Source organism: Haplochromis burtoni, unplaced genomic scaffold (genome assembly GCF_018398535.1).
Source record: "Haplochromis burtoni strain Fernald_Lab_line unplaced genomic scaffold, NCSU_Asbu1 Contig_341, whole genome shotgun sequence".
NCBI lineage: Eukaryota > Metazoa > Chordata > Actinopteri > Cichliformes > Cichlidae > Haplochromis > Haplochromis burtoni.
Window position 1 is genome coordinate 186441 of NW_024582702.1, and position 17973 is coordinate 204413.

The 17973-nt window shown below is 40.9% G+C and overlaps 1 protein-coding gene across 2 annotated transcripts in view; it reads left to right on the forward strand.

Moving 5' to 3' along the window:
- LOC102305752 (whirlin) overlaps positions 1 to 17973 on the forward strand; it is a 58445-nt gene that overhangs the window by 9987 nt on the left and 30485 nt on the right. For both annotated transcript variants that reach the window (XM_005942928.2, XM_005942929.2), the window contains exons 2-3: positions 12177 to 12353; positions 17354 to 17479. In XM_005942928.2, coding sequence (XP_005942990.1) covers positions 12177 to 12353; positions 17354 to 17479 — 303 coding nt within the window. The remainder of the gene's footprint in view (positions 1 to 12176; positions 12354 to 17353; positions 17480 to 17973) is intronic.

Below are 17973 nucleotides of genomic sequence, written 5' to 3' on the forward strand. Positions count from 1 at the left end.
ACACATGAAAATATTAGACAAGAACACCCTATCAATTCTCTACCTTTTCCCTGTACCCTGTAAAAACCATATCCTTAAACCGCTTTTTAAACTGTGCCATGCTCGGACATTGCTTCATCTTCGTATTGTAAGTCAAATGTTAAAACCTTGACTGTTCCTTTAAACTGTGTAAGCAGGTGAGCACAGTAGTTCAATCAAGCTTTTTTCATTTAAAACAGCGAGCCAAGGTAAAATCATAGCTTCCAGCTAACGTGTTTGAACATGTTATTCATGGTAAATGAATTGATTCTTATATAGTGCTTTTCTTCTCTCCCAGAGCACTCTAAGCGCTCTACAACATGCCACATTCACACAAGCACTGCCTTCTATACTTTCTTTAAGTGCTTACTATCATTCACACTCTGATGGATGCTTCAGAGTGTGAATGATAGTTAGTAAGTAACAACTTGGGGTTAATATCTTGCCCAAGGATATTTGGCATGCAGACTGGGGGGAGCCAGGGATCAAACCACCAACCATCTTAACATTAGATGACCTGCTCGATCTCCTGAGCTACTCCCACCTACAGTATTCATCTGTTCATTAACTGCAGACTGGACTGCTGCAATTCTCTGTGCTTGGGTTTGGACCAGGCCTCTATTTATCGTCTTTAGCATCTGCTAACTGGCACAACAGAAGGAGCATATTACCCAGTTTTGGCTTCTCTACATTGGCTTCCTGTTCTGCACAGGGTCCAATTTAAAATGTTACTTTTTTAATCACTTAACGGCCGAGCCCTTTCGTACCTGTCTCAGCTCCTATTTATTTATGCTCCAGGAAGAACGGTGAAGTCCAGGTCAAAACTAACCTTAACTTTTCCACGGTCTAAACTGAAATCTCGTGGTGACAGAGCCTTCTCTGTGGCAGGCCCTGGACTGTGGAGTAGTCTTCCCCTCATTATTAGATCTGCACAACCACTTGACCGTTTTAAATTGTTACGGAAGACACATTTTATGTTCTGGCTTTTAACACACATCCTAAATATTTTGGTAATAAAACATCTTGGTGTTAAAAGTCTTATTTGTTGTTGTTGTTGTTTCAGTTGTTTATATTTACTTATTTTATTTATTTATCTATATTTTACTGCATCATTGTTGTGCATTTTATTTATTTTAGTGGCATTTTACATTGTTAAGCACTTTATGCAGCATAGACTGCTGGTAATGTGCTATATAAATAAACTCGACCTTGACCTATTAAGTGAGATTAATTTCAGAAAAGTATGTGACTCAGGCTTTGTTTTGTTTTTTATTATATAATTCAGCATTTTCTTAGTGGTTTTATTGTGTGCAAACCCTTTATTTTATTTGACATTTATTACTGTTCTTCGCTGGTTTAAACATGCTGTGGTGATTTTGTATATCTCATAGTAAATATCAGAGGGAATCCATTTTTGTGGACTCAAAACTATTATACGTTAACAGCAGATCAGATGTTGTGAAATCTGTGAAAAGCACTTTGAGTCTTTATTGCAGTATTTTCTGTGTGTTCAGCTTGTAGTGATCTTTGAGAGCAGCAGCATGTCTAACTTTGGCAAGTGTTTGAATTTATTTTTAAACAATGACTCTTTCATTCTACTTATATGTGGAGAAATAACATTACATAATCACAATCAGATGACTTCACAGGCACCGGCCTTCGATGAGCTCCCAAAATAGCAGCTTTTCAAATGGAGGAGGAGGAGGAGGAGGAGTAAGTTATCCTTTGCTGTCAGCTTGATAAGCCCAAAGTTATGTTACTGTCAAGGGCCCTTGAATGCAGCTCTCTATGCAAAGCACATATTCTAAGTAACAGACATCAGTGTGTGGGAGAAACCGAATTGATTCAGTTCCCTGAAGAGAGAGGCAGCAGTCTGACATCATGTTCTGTTGCTACAGGAGATCGGAGAGCAGGACCGTGGTCACAGTATTGCACGATTGTGTGATCAGCACAGGCGGAGTGATCTCCAGGATCCAGTTGTTTTCTACAGAACATTTTTTGTAGGACTTATTTCAAATATTAGACATGAAAAACTAAATATGTTTTTGTAGGTTTAGGTTTTTTATGGTCAAACTCATTACTTAAAAAAGCAATCTATTGCAGATTTCTCTGTCACAGACCCACCATCTGACAACTTTATTGTAATATATATATATAGAAAAAATACTCCTCTCACTCCTGTGGGCAGTCTTTATCCCTCATGCTCAGATCCTCTACCAGAGGCCTGGGAGCTTGAGGGTCCTGCAGTATCTTAGCTGTTCCAAGGACTGCGCTCTTCTGGACAGAGATCTCCGATGTTGTTCCTGGGATCTGCTGGAGCCACTCGCCTACAGGGTGCTGAACTTGGGATGAAACCCTCCATTCATAGTCATGAGTTTTCTGGTCTTGATGTCAGCAGCTTTGATCTCGTCCTCTGGCCTCCTTATTATCCCAGCAGGGTGCCTGATCACGGGCAGGGTGTATGTGTTGATGGCCCGGATGTTCTTATCATTCAGCGAACTCCTCAGGACTTGCCTGACCCTCTGCAGGTACTTGGTGGTTGCAGCTTTCCTAGCGGCCTCTTCATGGTTCCCATTCGCCTGCGGGATCTCCAGGTACTTGTAGCTGTCCTCTATGTCTGCAATGTTGCCTTCTGGTATTTCGATCCCCTCAGTTCTGACTACCTTCCTTCTCTTCGTTACCATCCGACTACTCTTCTCCTAGGGCTGTTCGATATAACGATATATATCGTGTGACGATATAAAAACGTCTGTCGTTTCATTTTACGCTGTCGTTTGTTTCGTGGTGTCGCTAAATAAACTGTTTACAGCAATATTTGTTCATGGTTCTGATGTCACTGTAGTGGCTGTATTCATTTATTAAAGTTCTCTCTTTCTCTTATATTTAAGATAACCACACTACGGACGGACAAGCACCTGTTTTTATGCGTTGTCGTTAGCAACAACGACGGTAACACCACATAAACCTTTCACAATAAAGCTCAAGATCCTGTTGAGACTTTTCAAAATAAACTGAATCACATGAAAGAGCAGATTATTTATGGATGAGAAGCAAAAAAGAGCCGCCAGGTGCTAAAAAATAAACCTTAGACTCAAACGTTAGAACAGGCTTTTCCCCGCAGCACGCCGTGTTATAAATACTCACAAAGGAAACGGCGCCGTTACAACTTATGTCTAAAAATGTGTCGTTTCATGCATCGTTAAAACACTCGACTCCAGCTACACGACGCCCAGCTGGAAACACTTCACGCAAGTCGAGATTCACAGAGTTTACAGAAAATGTTACATTGTTGTGATTTATATCGTTATCGGACGATAGATGTCTGATATCGGGATATGAGATTTTGGTCATATCGCACAGTCCTAGTCATGGCATCCTCATTTGCTCTGTAAGCAAACTGATGAGGGTCGTGGGAGGGGTTTAGACAGCCTCTGATATGCTGAGACACTATCTGCTCAAATCAATTCCTGACTACAGACGTGAGGGCTACAGGTCTGTAGTCATTGAGGATGTCTATACCAGTCTGTATCAGCCTCAAACTGAGCAAAGAAGGTGTTGCACTCCTCTGTGAGTTTTAGGCTGCTGTCGGGGGTTAGGGGGCTTGGATGCCTTCCACATCTGGTGGGGGTTGTTGTCTCTGAGGAAGCCCTCCTCAGGTTGGCTGTAGAGAGAACTGTCCCCCGTTTAAGAAAAACCTGGATGGTTTTAGTCACTGTCACATTCTCTACACAGCACTTAATGTAGAAGAGCACAGACTGAGCGAAAGTCTCCACGTCAAGATGTTCAAAGATGGACTTGTCAGCTCAAACCAGTCCTGTAGCTGGAGCACTCACTAAAGTTTCTCACCAGTTCCCTGTATTTCAACTCCTGCCCACCTGCAGTATCATCACAGAAATTCTCCATGCAGGATGTTCTGCTGTTGCACTGGAAATCGTATGAAATCTTAGGAATGTAGAATGATGCCCCCCCAGCTGTACAAACTGAGGGCTCTCTTACAGTCAGCAATCCAGGAGACAGTAGAAGTGGTGACACCCATCCTGAGCACCTTGTGGTTGGATGGTATTAATACTATATTTGGTATCAGTGCGTCTTTACACTGCTGCCTGTCCATTTTAGAATCATTTTAAAATTGTAACATTTCATTGTTTGCTTTTAAAGTTTTAAATGGCTCCTTCTTACCTGTCAGACCTACACCGATACACTCCACACAGGTCTCTCACATCAACTGACCAGTCACTCCTTGCTGTCCCCATGTTGAGACTGAAACACCGGGGGGACCGAGCTTTTGCTGTTTTGGCCCCCAAATTATGGAATAAACTGCCCTCCATATTAGGCTGGCCCCAACACTTGAAATCACTTTTAAAAACACACCTTTTTTCAAAGGCTTTTTAGAAGTAGCACCAGAGTCAGCTTGTAGTCAGTTTTCATCAGCTGTTGGTCCCCCCACCCCCATGAAAAAAGCCTGTGAGCACCATAAAAGCACAGAAAAATTGACTAAGGTCCATAGTTTTTAAAAACTAACATTTTAAAAACATTATCTACAACTATAAGAAACTATGTAGAAAAACACAAGAAGCTGCAGGAGCTGCAGCAGCAAGCCGGCACTCTCACAGCAGACTAGGTGTGAATGCATATTTATTAGTTTATATATTATTTGTTATAGAAAACGTACCAAAGAAATATTTGTTTGGGAATGTCATGCTCAAAGAAGTCCTGCCATTAATTAATTCTTTGATCTTAAATATGATCAACCTATCTCTAATGATCGGCTATGTACCACAGGCCTTCAAGCTGGCTGTAGTTAAACCTTTACTCAAAAAGCATCTCTAGACCCAGCAGTCTTAGCTAATTATAGGCCAATCTCCAACCTTCCTTTCATATCAAAAATCCTTGAAAGAGTAGTTGTCAAACAGCTAACAGATCATCTGCAGAGGAATGGTTTATTTGAAGAGTTTCAGTCAGGTTTCAGAGCTCAGCACAGAAACAGCTTTAGTGAAGGTTACAAATGATCTTCTTATGGCCTCTGACAGTGGACTCATCTCTGTGCTTGTCCTGCTAGACCTCAGTGCAGCGTTCGATACTGTCGACCATAATATCCTATTAGAGCGATTAGAACATGCTGTAGGTATTACAGGTACTGTGCTGCAGTGGTTTGTATCATATCTATCTAATAGACTCCAGTTTGTGCATGTAAATGGAGAGTCCTCTTCACACACTGAGGTTAATTATGGAGTTCCACAGGGTTCAGTGCTAGGACCAATTCTGTTTACATTATACATGCTTCCCTTAGGCAGCATCATTAGAAGACATAGCATACATTTACACTGCTATGCAGATGACACCCAGCTCTATCTGTCCATGAAGCCAGATAACACACACCAATTAGTTAAACTGCAGGAATGTCTTAAAGACATAAAGACCTGGATGGCCGCTAACTTTCTGCTTCTTAATTCAGATAAAACTGAGGTTATTGTACTCGGCCCTGAAAATCTTAGAAATATGGTATCTAACCAGATTCTTACTCTGGATGGCATTACCTTGGCCTCCAGTAACGCTGTGAGGAACCTTGGAGTCATTTTTGACCAGGACATGTCCTTCAACGCACATATTAAACAAATATGTAAGACTGCTTTCTTCCATTTGCGCAACATCTCTAAAGTTAGAAATATCCTGTCTCAGAGTGACGCTGAAAAACTAGTTCATGCATTTATTACTTCCAGGCTGGACGACTGTAATTCATTATTATCAGGATGTCCAAAAAACTCCCTGAAAAGCCTTCAGCTGATCCAAAATGCTGCAGCAAGAGTCCTGACAGGGACTAGAAAGAGAGAGCAGATTTCTCCTGTTTTGGCTTCCTGTTAAATCCAGAATTCAAAATCCTGCTCCTCACATACAAGGTCTTAAATAATCAGGCCCCATCTTATCTTAATGACCTTGTAGTACCATATCACCCTATTAGAGCACTTCGCTCTCGCTCTGCAGGCCTACTTGTTGTTCCTAGAGTATTTAAAAGTAGAATGGGAGGCAGAGCCTTCAGTTTTCAGGCCCCTCTTCTGTGGAACCAGCTTCCAGTTTGGATTCGGGAGACAGACACTATCTCTACTTTCAAGATTAGGCTTAAAACTTTCCTTTTTGCTAAAGCATATAGTTAGGGCTGGACCAGGTGACCCTGAATCCTCCCTTAGTTATGCTGCAATAGACGTAGGCTGCCGGGGGATTCCCATGATGCATTGAGTTTTTCCTTTCCAGTCACCTTTCTCACTCACTATGTGTTAACAGACCTCTCTGCATTGAATCATATCTGTTATTAACCTCTGTCTCTCTTCCACAGCATGTCTTTATCCTGTCTTCCTTCTCTCACCCCAACCAATCACAGCAGATGGCCCCGCCCCTCCCTGAGCCTGGTTCTGCCGGAGGTTTCTTCCTGTTAAAAGGGAGTTTTTCCTTCCCACTGTTGCCAAAGTGCTTGCTCATAGGGGGTCATATGATTGTTGGGTTTTTCTCTGTATCTATGAAGCGCCTTGAGGCGACTTTTGTTGTGATTTGGCGCTATATAAATAAAATTGAATTGAATTGAATCTGCAGTTCAGGTACACATACATGTCTGTGGGCTTCAGAGAGACTGAGGCAACAAGAGAAAGAGAATTCAGATGCAGCAACTATGATAGATGAAGTGCAGGAAAACAGCTGGCATGGCAGGTTAGAGATGACAGTCAACACATCTACACACACAGACACACAAACAGATAGTGCCACATAGCAGAAGAGAAAACCAAATCAAAGTAGCCGACTACAAATTTAGACTTGAGAAAGATTTACACATGTGTGTGTATTGCTCTTGGTACACACAAACACACTACACATGTTTTACTAATGTTCATTAGATTAAGCTTTAAATTTAACATGCAAGTAACAACTTGAGCTGAGCCAACGAATAGATATAATTATGAATGAAATAATACTGGTATAGATTTATTTAAAAATAATTAAATCAAGCATGAATCAAGTTGTTTATTTGTTGTGTTTTGTTTTCTCCGGGCTAGCATGAAAAAACCATCAACCATGAAACCTGATGAAAAAAGGATTTAAATGATTTGGACTTTTCTTGGACCGTTTCAGATTTCTTATTCTGCAGAAAGAGTAGAAAACAAACCGACACTTAAGCATGAGCAATGCTTAGAGGCAGAAGTAGTGATTCAGTCACAATTAAGGGCCCTCACTGTGGCCCTTATAATCTGAGTGACCAGTGCTGACCTCGGCACTGTCATTTTGTCCTGTGAATCACCTCGCCTCCAGCATAAAAATAAATCCATTTTATCATAGAAACATTTCCCTTCTTTTTCTCTCTTTAACCACCTACCCATCCAGCCCCATGCAAGGGCTGCTAAGAGCTCCTCTTCCACCCACTCCCTCACAGTTGAAGCATTGTGGGGAAGCATATATAGCTCAAATTGCACTTGAGTGCCACTTGTCTCTGCTTGTTACAGCACCCATCTTTGATTCTTTCCTGCTCTGGATGGCTCTGAGCTTGCAGAAACACTGAGCTCAGAATAGAACAGCTACTTCTGCCTCAGCACTGCTATGATGCAAGGCTGAACAAAGAAAAGTGACTCGCCTGCGGTGACATACTTTGTTATCCAGCATTTTCTGTCTGCCATTTGTTAGTGAAGCTCTAGTTGCAGACCACTATCAATCTCTGTAGCTTAACTGGGTCAGTTATTTTATTGTCTGTGGAGAAGTCTAATTGTCAGGGCTGGCTGTGTTGCTGGGAGAGTTGGACCCAGAAAGCAGGACTCGAGGAGTAACAAGAGGAGTAAAGTAAAAAGGTGATTTTTATTATCGATGGGACATTGAGGCTCCGAAGCCTGTTTCGCGCTTTTTAAGCTTTTTAAGCGGCTTGTATCAAATTGTGATCATGTGACTGATAACGTTTGAGGCCTAATATGTCACAATGAAAAACTGGAAGTGAGGTGACTGATTCCAATCTTTACCACTGCTTCACTCATTACAAGGAGATGTGAGATGCGGACTAATATAAACAGTAACAGGATAACACATTTAACACTAGCACTGCCAGAAGGTTTCATTTTGACCCGGACCTGTCACATGTGCAGCAATGGCAACGACACCATTTTTTGAAGAGGTTAAGTTTGTAATGATACAACTAGTTTCACAGCTGGCTACAAAAACAAAAGAAACACATTTTAAAGCCCTTTACTTCCTCCGCACTGCTTTTCAGGCCTTCACTTTTTATTTAATGTTTAGATGCATTTTGAACCATCTGCCCAGTTCAGCTGCACAGCACAGCCAGCGATAACACACTCACCTTTGCCAAAAAGTTAATGTGTGCCAAAAATAATTTCAGATATTTCTTTGGGTTTTTATTATCTCTAATGTCTTTGCTTATGTTTCCTGTGCCTGTACTCAAACAGATGAAGGGCTTAGCTTATATAAAGGTTATGAAGAAAATGAAGTTATGAGGGGGTTCGCTTATAAAAAAATTACCTGTTTTGCAAATATTTTTATAACCCGTTATTGCACCTACTTTTCTGTTCTGCATTATAGTCAATACAGTAATTTTCGTCCATTTCAGATATTTGCATAGAACGGTTATCTTCTTCCCTCTTGCCCAGATCACTCATGAAAAAGACATTTTTCATTTTTAAAAAGAACTCAACAGGGAAAACCTACTGGGAGGGAGGACACAACCACACAGGAGAATGTGACAAAAAGCAAGGGAAGGCTGAGGCAATAGAGACACAAGATACAGGGAAGAACAGATACCAAAATAAAACGGGAAACTACTGACACTGAGATACAGACTAAGTTACGACAGCAGAGAGTAATCACAGGAACAAGCTTTAAGCACAAGATTAATAGAGGCTACTACACCAGGCAAGACTCCAAGTTCAGGTTGTGCAGGTATGCCCCTGAGACAATCCAGCACATAAAAACAAGGTGCAAGATGCTAGCAGGGAGTTACATGGAACTAAGTGACTAGCATAGTACAGGAACATCTCTGCCAAATATGGCCCACGGACTAACCTCTCGGGTGTTTGAGAATGACCGAGCCAAAATCCTGAGGGACTTCCAGATACAGACAGAAAACCTGCTAATGGTTAAACAACAGGATGTAGTGTTGGTGGACAAGCAGAGGACGAAGGCCGTAGCGACAGTTAGGTGATAGCAACATAAGGAAAAATGAACATTAGAAGAAACTGCAGGGGCTTAGAGAATACCTAGAGAAGATGTGGAATTTGAAGGCAACGGTGGTCCCTGTGGTACAAATCCAACCTGAAGGGCATATTTACTGTCAACATTTAATATTATCCCTTCAATTTCCAGCTTCAAACTCATGAGCCTTTTGGACACTCTCGTCACAATCCTGTTTATATCCTCTTTCTTCTACCAACACCATGGTAGAACAGCTTGAATCTGCCTCCAGTGCTCCTGGCCTTACCTCCCGTTTATCTGGTTTTACACAGTATATTTAGTTTTCTTCTCTCCATCATGTAAGCCAACCCTTTCCCTTTATCATAGTCATAGTTCCTATCATCAGGGACTTTAAATGTCCTTTCCCACTTAAGAAACCTTCCTCTTCCTTTGTCTTCAGCCAGTGGTGGCACAGTTTCCACTGGCTGTTTTCCACTGGATCCTAATGGGAATATTAGCATGCTTGAAATAGTGTCCTTTCTCCTTTGGGCATTGATGTACTGCCCTGTTGACCTGGTCTCCTGCATGTCTATGAAAGTTTATAGAGAGGGTAAAAGGTCTTAGCGTTTGATCTTTTTAAGGGTCCACTGTGTTGCACAGCATACACTATATGGTTTAGGTTGTGCTTTGTCCTGGAGAGGAACGGGTTTCATCTGAGGGCTTTGCTGGTTCTGAACTTCACTGGGACGCTTGGAGAAAATTCTCGAGTTTATCTTATAAAGTTATCAGATAAGGGAAAACAAAGTTGTTCCTTTTGCCTCCCTGGTTAATTACTTTTTCTATCAGAAACTAAAGTTTCTGAAAACATATTCTTTTTTTGCTTTAAGAATACTTAATTACTCATCTAGTCAAGTTGAAAAACTGTCGAAGAAGTAGGCGTATACTGTCAGTCTACAAGCAAGAGAACAGCTCCATGAATAGTTGATTGAAGGTAGTAGCATTTTTAGGACTAGCAGAACATTGCAAGCCATGAAACACCATATAACAGACAGACTGAAGCACCCATGGCTTACCTGTTATCGCACCTGAAAGAGACTAAAAGATCTTAACATCCAACCTTGTTGTTAAAAGTGGTACAGAGTGCTAAAACAGAGTGCAGCATGTGCAAACACCAAGAAGCCACTAATCTAAAAGAATGTCTGACTTTAAAGTTATGATTTAATAAAATAAATTGCATTGATTATATTCTGATCAGCAGACACGGAGTTCTGAAGAGAAAGGGTCGAAGAAAGCATTTCTGTGTAACTGGATTAAAACCAAATTATGTGGACATGGATGTTCATGTAAGAATGAAGTGAGGACAAATCTGAAGATAAACTGCATGAGCTGAATGAAACATTAAGTGTATTCATATGTGATAGATTCTGTTCATCTGGACGTCTGGAGTTTCATCACTTATCGAAGTGACTCCTTCTTCTTGGTGTTCGCTCTGTGTTGTAGCGTCCTGATGACGCCCAGTTTGTGCTCCAGTGGATGATGAGAGTCAGACAAATGGAGCGCCCGGTCGGTCCAATCTGAAGTAAAGTCTGGGTTCAGGCAAAGGACGATGCCTGTTAGTTCCTGATGACTGAAAGTGATCAGTGCGTTGCAGGAGGATGCAACGAAAAGGCAGAAGAAACATAAAAAGTGCACAGTAGTTTGGAGCTGCAGGGACTTTGAATTCAGCTCAGTTTTATATAAAGTTATATTGTTTATGATGGTTTGTTTTGTAATGTTTATGTTTCCAAATCACAACAACAGTTGCTTCCCAGTGTTTCTCCTTCACTCACCCCTTCATGTTTATATATCACTTTGAATGGAATCATTAGCTATTGTAAATCTGTATTATGAATCTCTGCTGTCTACGTCTCCTCAGCTCCATCAGTCAGAGCAGATGGCTGCCTGGTTCTTCCTGTTAAGAGAGTTCATTGGTAACATTAAGTTCATGTAGACATGTAGTCCCATGTATACAGTTTTTAGTTGTGTAGGGGCCCCAGTAGCAAAAAGTAGCAAAAATATATTGAATAAAATAGTAATAATGCAAACTTTTGTCTGTATTTGTGTTGTTGGTGCTCAGCCACTGAAAATACATGACTCAGAAAATACAAAAGATTTCATTGTAGTGAAGATAAACAGAGTGTTAAAACAAGGAAAACTGGCCATAAAAGCCATTATTTGTCCTTCATGTACATGCATGTTTTGTTCTTTAATGTTTTTGCTTCCATATTTGGTCTTGTCCCGTTTCCTGCTCAAACATATACATAGTTTAACCTCCATCAGACCAAGCGCTGTTGAAATATTCAAACAGCATCATGTTATTGTGTCTTTCACCTGCACACTGTGTATGAGAAGCTTGCCCTGTTTGCAAATGTGTTGTTCAGTTATACAAACTGTGTTCTTCCCCATGGAGTTTGAACTTCTTGTAGGTCTTATAAAAGTGAACATTTAAATCCATTTTTTGGATCCATTTTTCTCCGTCTCTGGTCTCAGCTCCTGTCAGTTGTCGGTGTGTTATAATGTCACCAAACAAAAGCTCATCTTGAACAGTCTGAACTTCTTCAACTGATGCTTCAAGGTCTCATTTGTCCTCTATCTGTCACTTTTTGCATAATCTACAGTAAAACAAACAAACAACAAAAAGCTAACAGTATGGCATTGTTTACATGCAAATCAAATAGCTGATTAGTCAATTATCAATTTTCTTTCGTCTTACTTGACTCCAAATGTTTTCAGAGATGTCAAATTCCTTAAAATGTATTTTTCCGGTGACTAGTGGAATTGGACGGGGGAAATAAGAGCATACGGAGCCCTGATTAATCAGAGGCCAAACTTCTCTGCAATAAAATATTACATTCAGGGTCGCTGTTTATTGAGCGTCAAAATAACATGAAATAACACATGTGAGGGTATAAAGTCTGCTGTTGCACGTTAATGGAATCTGCAACGTCACTGTCCTTGTAATACAGGTGCTAAAAGGATGCAAGACGCTGAACATGTCTGTGTGCTCCATGGGACCGACTCCTGGCGGCTACATCACCAACAATCTGTACAGCTGGGTGGACCCGCAGGGCCGGAGTGTCTCCCCGCCACCTGATAGCCAGGAAGACAGTCAAAGGCACGGGCACAGGATGGAAGAGCGAACGGTAAGAACAAAGTGGAATTGTGTATTGGCGGTGAAATATGGAGGACCAGCAGATTGAAGTATACAAACACTTGAGACTGTTGTACTGGAAACAAAGATGTTGCGAGAGTTCTTTTAAAGCAGCTGTCAGATTCAGAACTATTTATTATCAAGGATTTATTACCAGGTTTTTGCAGTTGTCCTCCTCCTGCGTCTGACAGCAGTCAGCTTGGGGCTGCAGTATATTCCTCTAAGGTCCTCATGACCTTTGCTGCCGACATTTTGAAAGACAGACTCATCCTAAAATAAAATCACCCAGCACAGGCCTTTCATCCAGTGACTGCTGGCAAAGAAAAGGTTTGCTCAAAATGACTCACCAAAAAATCAATCCTGTTACTTTGCATTGTAACTCTAAATTGTCATTTGCTGTTCCCATAGTAGACCAAATTTGAGAGGATGTCACTTTTATATGAGTGTAATTATGTGCAAAGTCTGGAAAGAAAACCAGTGAAATTACTGAAAGATGTTAAATGTTTGTCAAAGCTCTCACTTATAGAGAACACCATTGTTGAAGATGCTTTCTCGGGGAAAACAGACATTCATGTTTGAAAGTCTTTAAACTGAATCTTTCAGAACTCTTGTCTCTGCCGTCACGCAGTGTCTTCAGGTCTACACACATGCAGGCAACATGTGGGTGATGACGGGCATGTTTGCAGAAGTAGCACTGAAAATCAACTACATATAGACAAATTATGGTAAATGGCCTGTATCTGTGTAGCGCTTTACTAGTCCCTAAGGACCCCAAAGCGCTTTACACGTTCAGTCATCCACACATTCACACACACATTCACACACTGGCATACTTTATCCAAAAGTTCATCAATCAGTATAAATATAAGAAAACATAATAAATGAAAGGAGAAATAAATTACTTTATGTTGTTCACTTCATACTATGAGTAAAGATGTACATACTTGGACTAACCTTGGCTTACATGATATTCCAAGTCTTACATTGGAGCCACAGAGTCACAAAGTTCAAATGTTGCTATTTTAAAGCATCCAGCCTGCAGCAGAGAGTGAAAGACGATCTCGTGTCTGAATTCAAAACAAATCTAAAGATGTATTGAGAGCACAAAGTAAACTCATCAGGTGAGTGTTTTCACAGTCAAGTTACTCATCCTGGTAATATGTGTAAGAACAACCTGTACTGTCACCAACTGTATTTATCCTGCAACATTACATTTATTACATGTAGAGGAGCAGGACTTGTGGGTGATGGGAGTCCTCTCAGGGCTGACGTGCCTGAAACGCTTCAGCAGAAGAACTGAAGTTGTGAGGATCAGTAGATATCCAAGGCTGGATTTTTCTCAGCTATACGGTCTAGCTCTAAGTCAGCTGGGATAGGCTCCAGTGCCCCCAGTGCCACCCTGAAAAGGATAACTGGAGGTGGATGGATTGATAAGGTGGAGGTCCATATTGCCTGGCAAGAAAATTTGTCAAGAAAGTTGCTTTGACAGCAGGCTGTCTACAGTCCTACTGATCATCAGAGACCAGCTCAAAATGGACAGGTTTCAGATTATGGTCTGTTTCCTTTTGATGAAGACCCTAGAAAAGGCCTTCGGTTGGAGTCTGGAAGGATCCTGGACTATTACATTCTCCACAATGGGAATTATTCGTGAATACAAGAAATGCAGAGACCACAGAAAATTAAAATGCTGGATGGAGCTTTTAACACCATCATGGTGAAAGACAGTAGAAGAGCTGTTTGTGATCATTTTGCTCCAACCTCATGAGTGAGTGCACGCAGTGTCCTCACGAAGTGCAAGAGTGCACCTGCCACAGAAGCGAATCACGGCCCAAACACCAACTCATACCAGTGTGATGAAAAAGCTGCACTGCATTGGACAAACACTGGAAATGGACTCTTGGTGATGTAAGAGGCATCAGTAGAATTCAAACCTTTCAGAGAGTATCTGTCATTCAGTTTTCTTTGGTTTAAATCAGTGAGGATGAATAGAAATCACCTTCACATAGGGCTGTTTGATATAACGATATATATCTGGTGACGATATAAAAACATCTGTCGTTTCATTTTACGCTATCGTTTGTTTCGTGGTGTCGCAAAATAAACTGTTTACAGCAATATTTGTTCATGTTCTGATGTCACTGTAGTGGCTGTATTCATTTCTTAAAGTTCTCTCTTTGTCTTATATTTAATATAACCACATTACAGACGGACAAGCGCCTGTTTTTATGCGTTGTCGTTAGCAACAACGACGGTAACACTATCGCGTGTCCGCTTGTTTATGTTCCACATAAACCTTTCACAATAAAGCTCAAGATCCTGTTGAGACTTTTCAAAATAGTCACTTGGATGAGTGACGAAACGTTTCTCCCACAAAACGCTACGTCCAGATGAACAGAATCAACTTTTGGAGATTTACTTTCCTGGATGATTGCACGTGCATCAAGACTTTTCAAAATAAACTGAATCACATGAAAGATTATTTACGGATGAGAAGTAAAAAAGAGTAAAAAAGAGCCGCCAGGTGCTAAAAAATAAACCTTAGACTCAAACGTGAGAACAGGCTTTTCCCCGCAGCACGCCGTGCAATAAATACGGCTTATGTCTAAAAATGTATAGTTTCATGCATCGGTTAAAACACTCGACTCCAGCTACACGACGCGCAGCTGGAAACACTTCAGGCAAGTCGAGCTGCCCGAGATTCACAGAATTTACAGGAAATGTTACATTTTTGTGATTTATATCGGGATATGAGATTTTGGTCATATTGCACAGCCCTACCTTCACTGTTACTATGTAAGTAATTCAAATCAACACGTTGATATTCTTAAATAAAGTTGCTGGGGCAAAATATCAGTCACAAATCTCAAACGTTTCTCTTCCCATCTTCATTTTTCCTCCATGGATAGATGACTCAAATAGTTTTGGATCAACACGGGTGCAAAAAAGAAAAAAGCAACTCTTTTTGTCCTGTAGTACTACAGACTGTCCAGTATTGGCGTCTTTATGGAGTAATCTTTTGCCCTCCAGCAGCAGTATTAATAGTAGCAGGAAGCACAGCAGTGCAGTGTGGCTGTGAGCTTTTTGTCACAAGTTTTGATGTTCAATTTGACCTGTTCAGCCTTTATACTAGAGATGGCACCATACCACTTTTTTATGTTTGATACCGATACTGTATATCAGATTGGTCCATCTCTACTATAACCCCACTGTCAGCTTGCATGGTCTCCCTTCCTTAGTGGCAGACTGTTGTATTGGGTGGTCTTTATGGTCTCTAAAATTATATTGGTTTGCAGAATAAACTGATCACTTACTATATGCCCAACCATTGTAATCTGAACACCGAATGAAAACAAAATCTAATACATAGACAAGACAGTTCACTCAGTGAATAGTTTGCTATTAGAGTAGACACAGATGAGTATGCAGACCAGGGGCTGTTTGTCCACCTCAAGTCACTGAGTTTCAGAGCTTCTGCTTCTCTGATGGAAGGATATTCAGATCAGTGTCTTTCCAGAAATAATGTTTAAATCCACTTTGGTTAACTGACTGAAATGAGATCAACTAGTTAAAAAAACAACAACAACATTTTCTAATGGATGGGTTGTAATGTATTACAAGTTAATTTGGTTATTGTGTCGTTAATGTCAATGTGTTCACAGTTGCTACTTAGTTAAATCAGAGACACTCTCACAGTGCAGCATTTCAATTCCTGAATGAATCATTAATGGACTGCAAGGCTCCAAATCTTGTCACAACTATCTCACTTACCTACCTGTGATTGGCTGAGGGCATACAGCGGGTAGGCTAGTGTGTGTGTGTGTGTGTGTGTGTGTGTGTGTGTGTGTGTGGCCTGTGGAATTCAAATAGAGACCCATTGCTGCATCATGTTGCACATATATGAAATCTATGAATGATGTTTTGATTTAATGATTACTGGTTTAAACATTGTAACAAGTGTGAAAGATGAACGGACTGGCATTTAAATAAAGCTTTTCTACCTGAGCACTCAAACTATCCACTGCCAGTAAATCAGGTATCTCACCAGCAGGGGGCAAAATGGAGGAAAGATAATGTCATCTGAATTATTTAATATAGTTTTAGCTTGTATTGAAATGATGGGTGGGAAAGTTGTTGTTTCTAATATTGCAGAGTCTGTACAACATTACGTGCTTGGAGGTGACTGCTGTGAATTGGTGCTATATATATTTTGCTAAAATAAAAGAACACTTTTTAATCAAAGTAAAGCATGAAGTGAATTAAACTTCCAGGATGGTGACCCAGTCAGATCAGTAGCAGAGGGAACTGTTCACCAGTTTCAGCTGCTTTGGAGTTAATGAAATTAACAACAGGTGCACTACAGAGGCAACAGTGATACAACCTCAAAACCTGAAATAGTTTTGCAGGTTGCAGCCACTGACACTTTACCCACCTTTCTCTTTTCGGACTCTTTTTTTCGTGCTTGGTTAGGGTCAGTGTCCCTACTCCTAGTATGAGGTGATACCTGAACCCTACTGAACCTAAACCGTCCTTGTGCAAGGAACAACAGCATGAGCATCGCCACAGCCCTGCAGGATGACCTCTCGCAGGCCACTGGTGTGAATAACTCTTACCAATCAGAAACAGAATCCATGGTAAATGATAATTGGACTGATTCTTTTATAGCGCTTTTCTACTCTCCCGGAGTACTCAAAGCACTCTATACAACATGCCTGGTTCCCATCAGTCCAGTGAACAAATCCTTACTTTTAGCCAAATAAAGATCTTAACTCTGCGATTACTGTTTGGGTTTTGTCTGCCTTTGAGTCCTCCATTCAGCTTTGATGGCCACGGCTCATAAAGGCTGACCACAGCTGTTCATGTGTTGATTCCAAGGAAAGAACGTTTCTTTAAACTCTGTTTATTATTCTGACTATTCTGCCTCCAAACTTTTCTTCTGTAAGTCTTTGTTTACTAACAACACAGATTGATCTGAATATCCTGTCTTTCCTAAAGGTGAACCTGAACATGGAAGGAGGTCGATCTCTGGGTCTAATGATCAGGGGTGGTGCTGAGTATGGACTGGGCATATACATTACTGGGGTGGACCCTGGATCTGCTGCAGACATTGGTGGACTAAAGGTAGCCTGTCTCATCTGTCCTTCAGAGCATTGCTGTATTACACCACAACACAATACAAACCCACACTGCACTCCCACTACTGCAGGTATATACAAATCAAGTGCCGAGCCTTTCAGTCTGCTTTACAAACATCTGTGAAAGAGTTTAGTGAATGTGATGCAGTAAGATGGTGTCTGTAAACTCCCTCTGTAAGCAGTGGGATCAGTATCATCTCTGAATGTTATGTTAGTGGTAACTGTTCATTCACTGCTGGGCCCGCGTCCTCATTTGAGGAGCTTGTAGAACTGGGGGAACATGTATAGATGAGAACCGAAAGGAGCATGTTTGGAGGCGTGGTCCCGCTCCTGAGATTCGGGTCCTTTATCTTCAAATATGTGAGCTACAGAAATGTGCCAGAATTTGTTGGTAGTTAAAGCAGCAAGCCGTCTGCCCCTTTCCTTACCTACTCTTTCTACTCCACTTTCTACTCCTTAGAAATTATACACTAAATATCA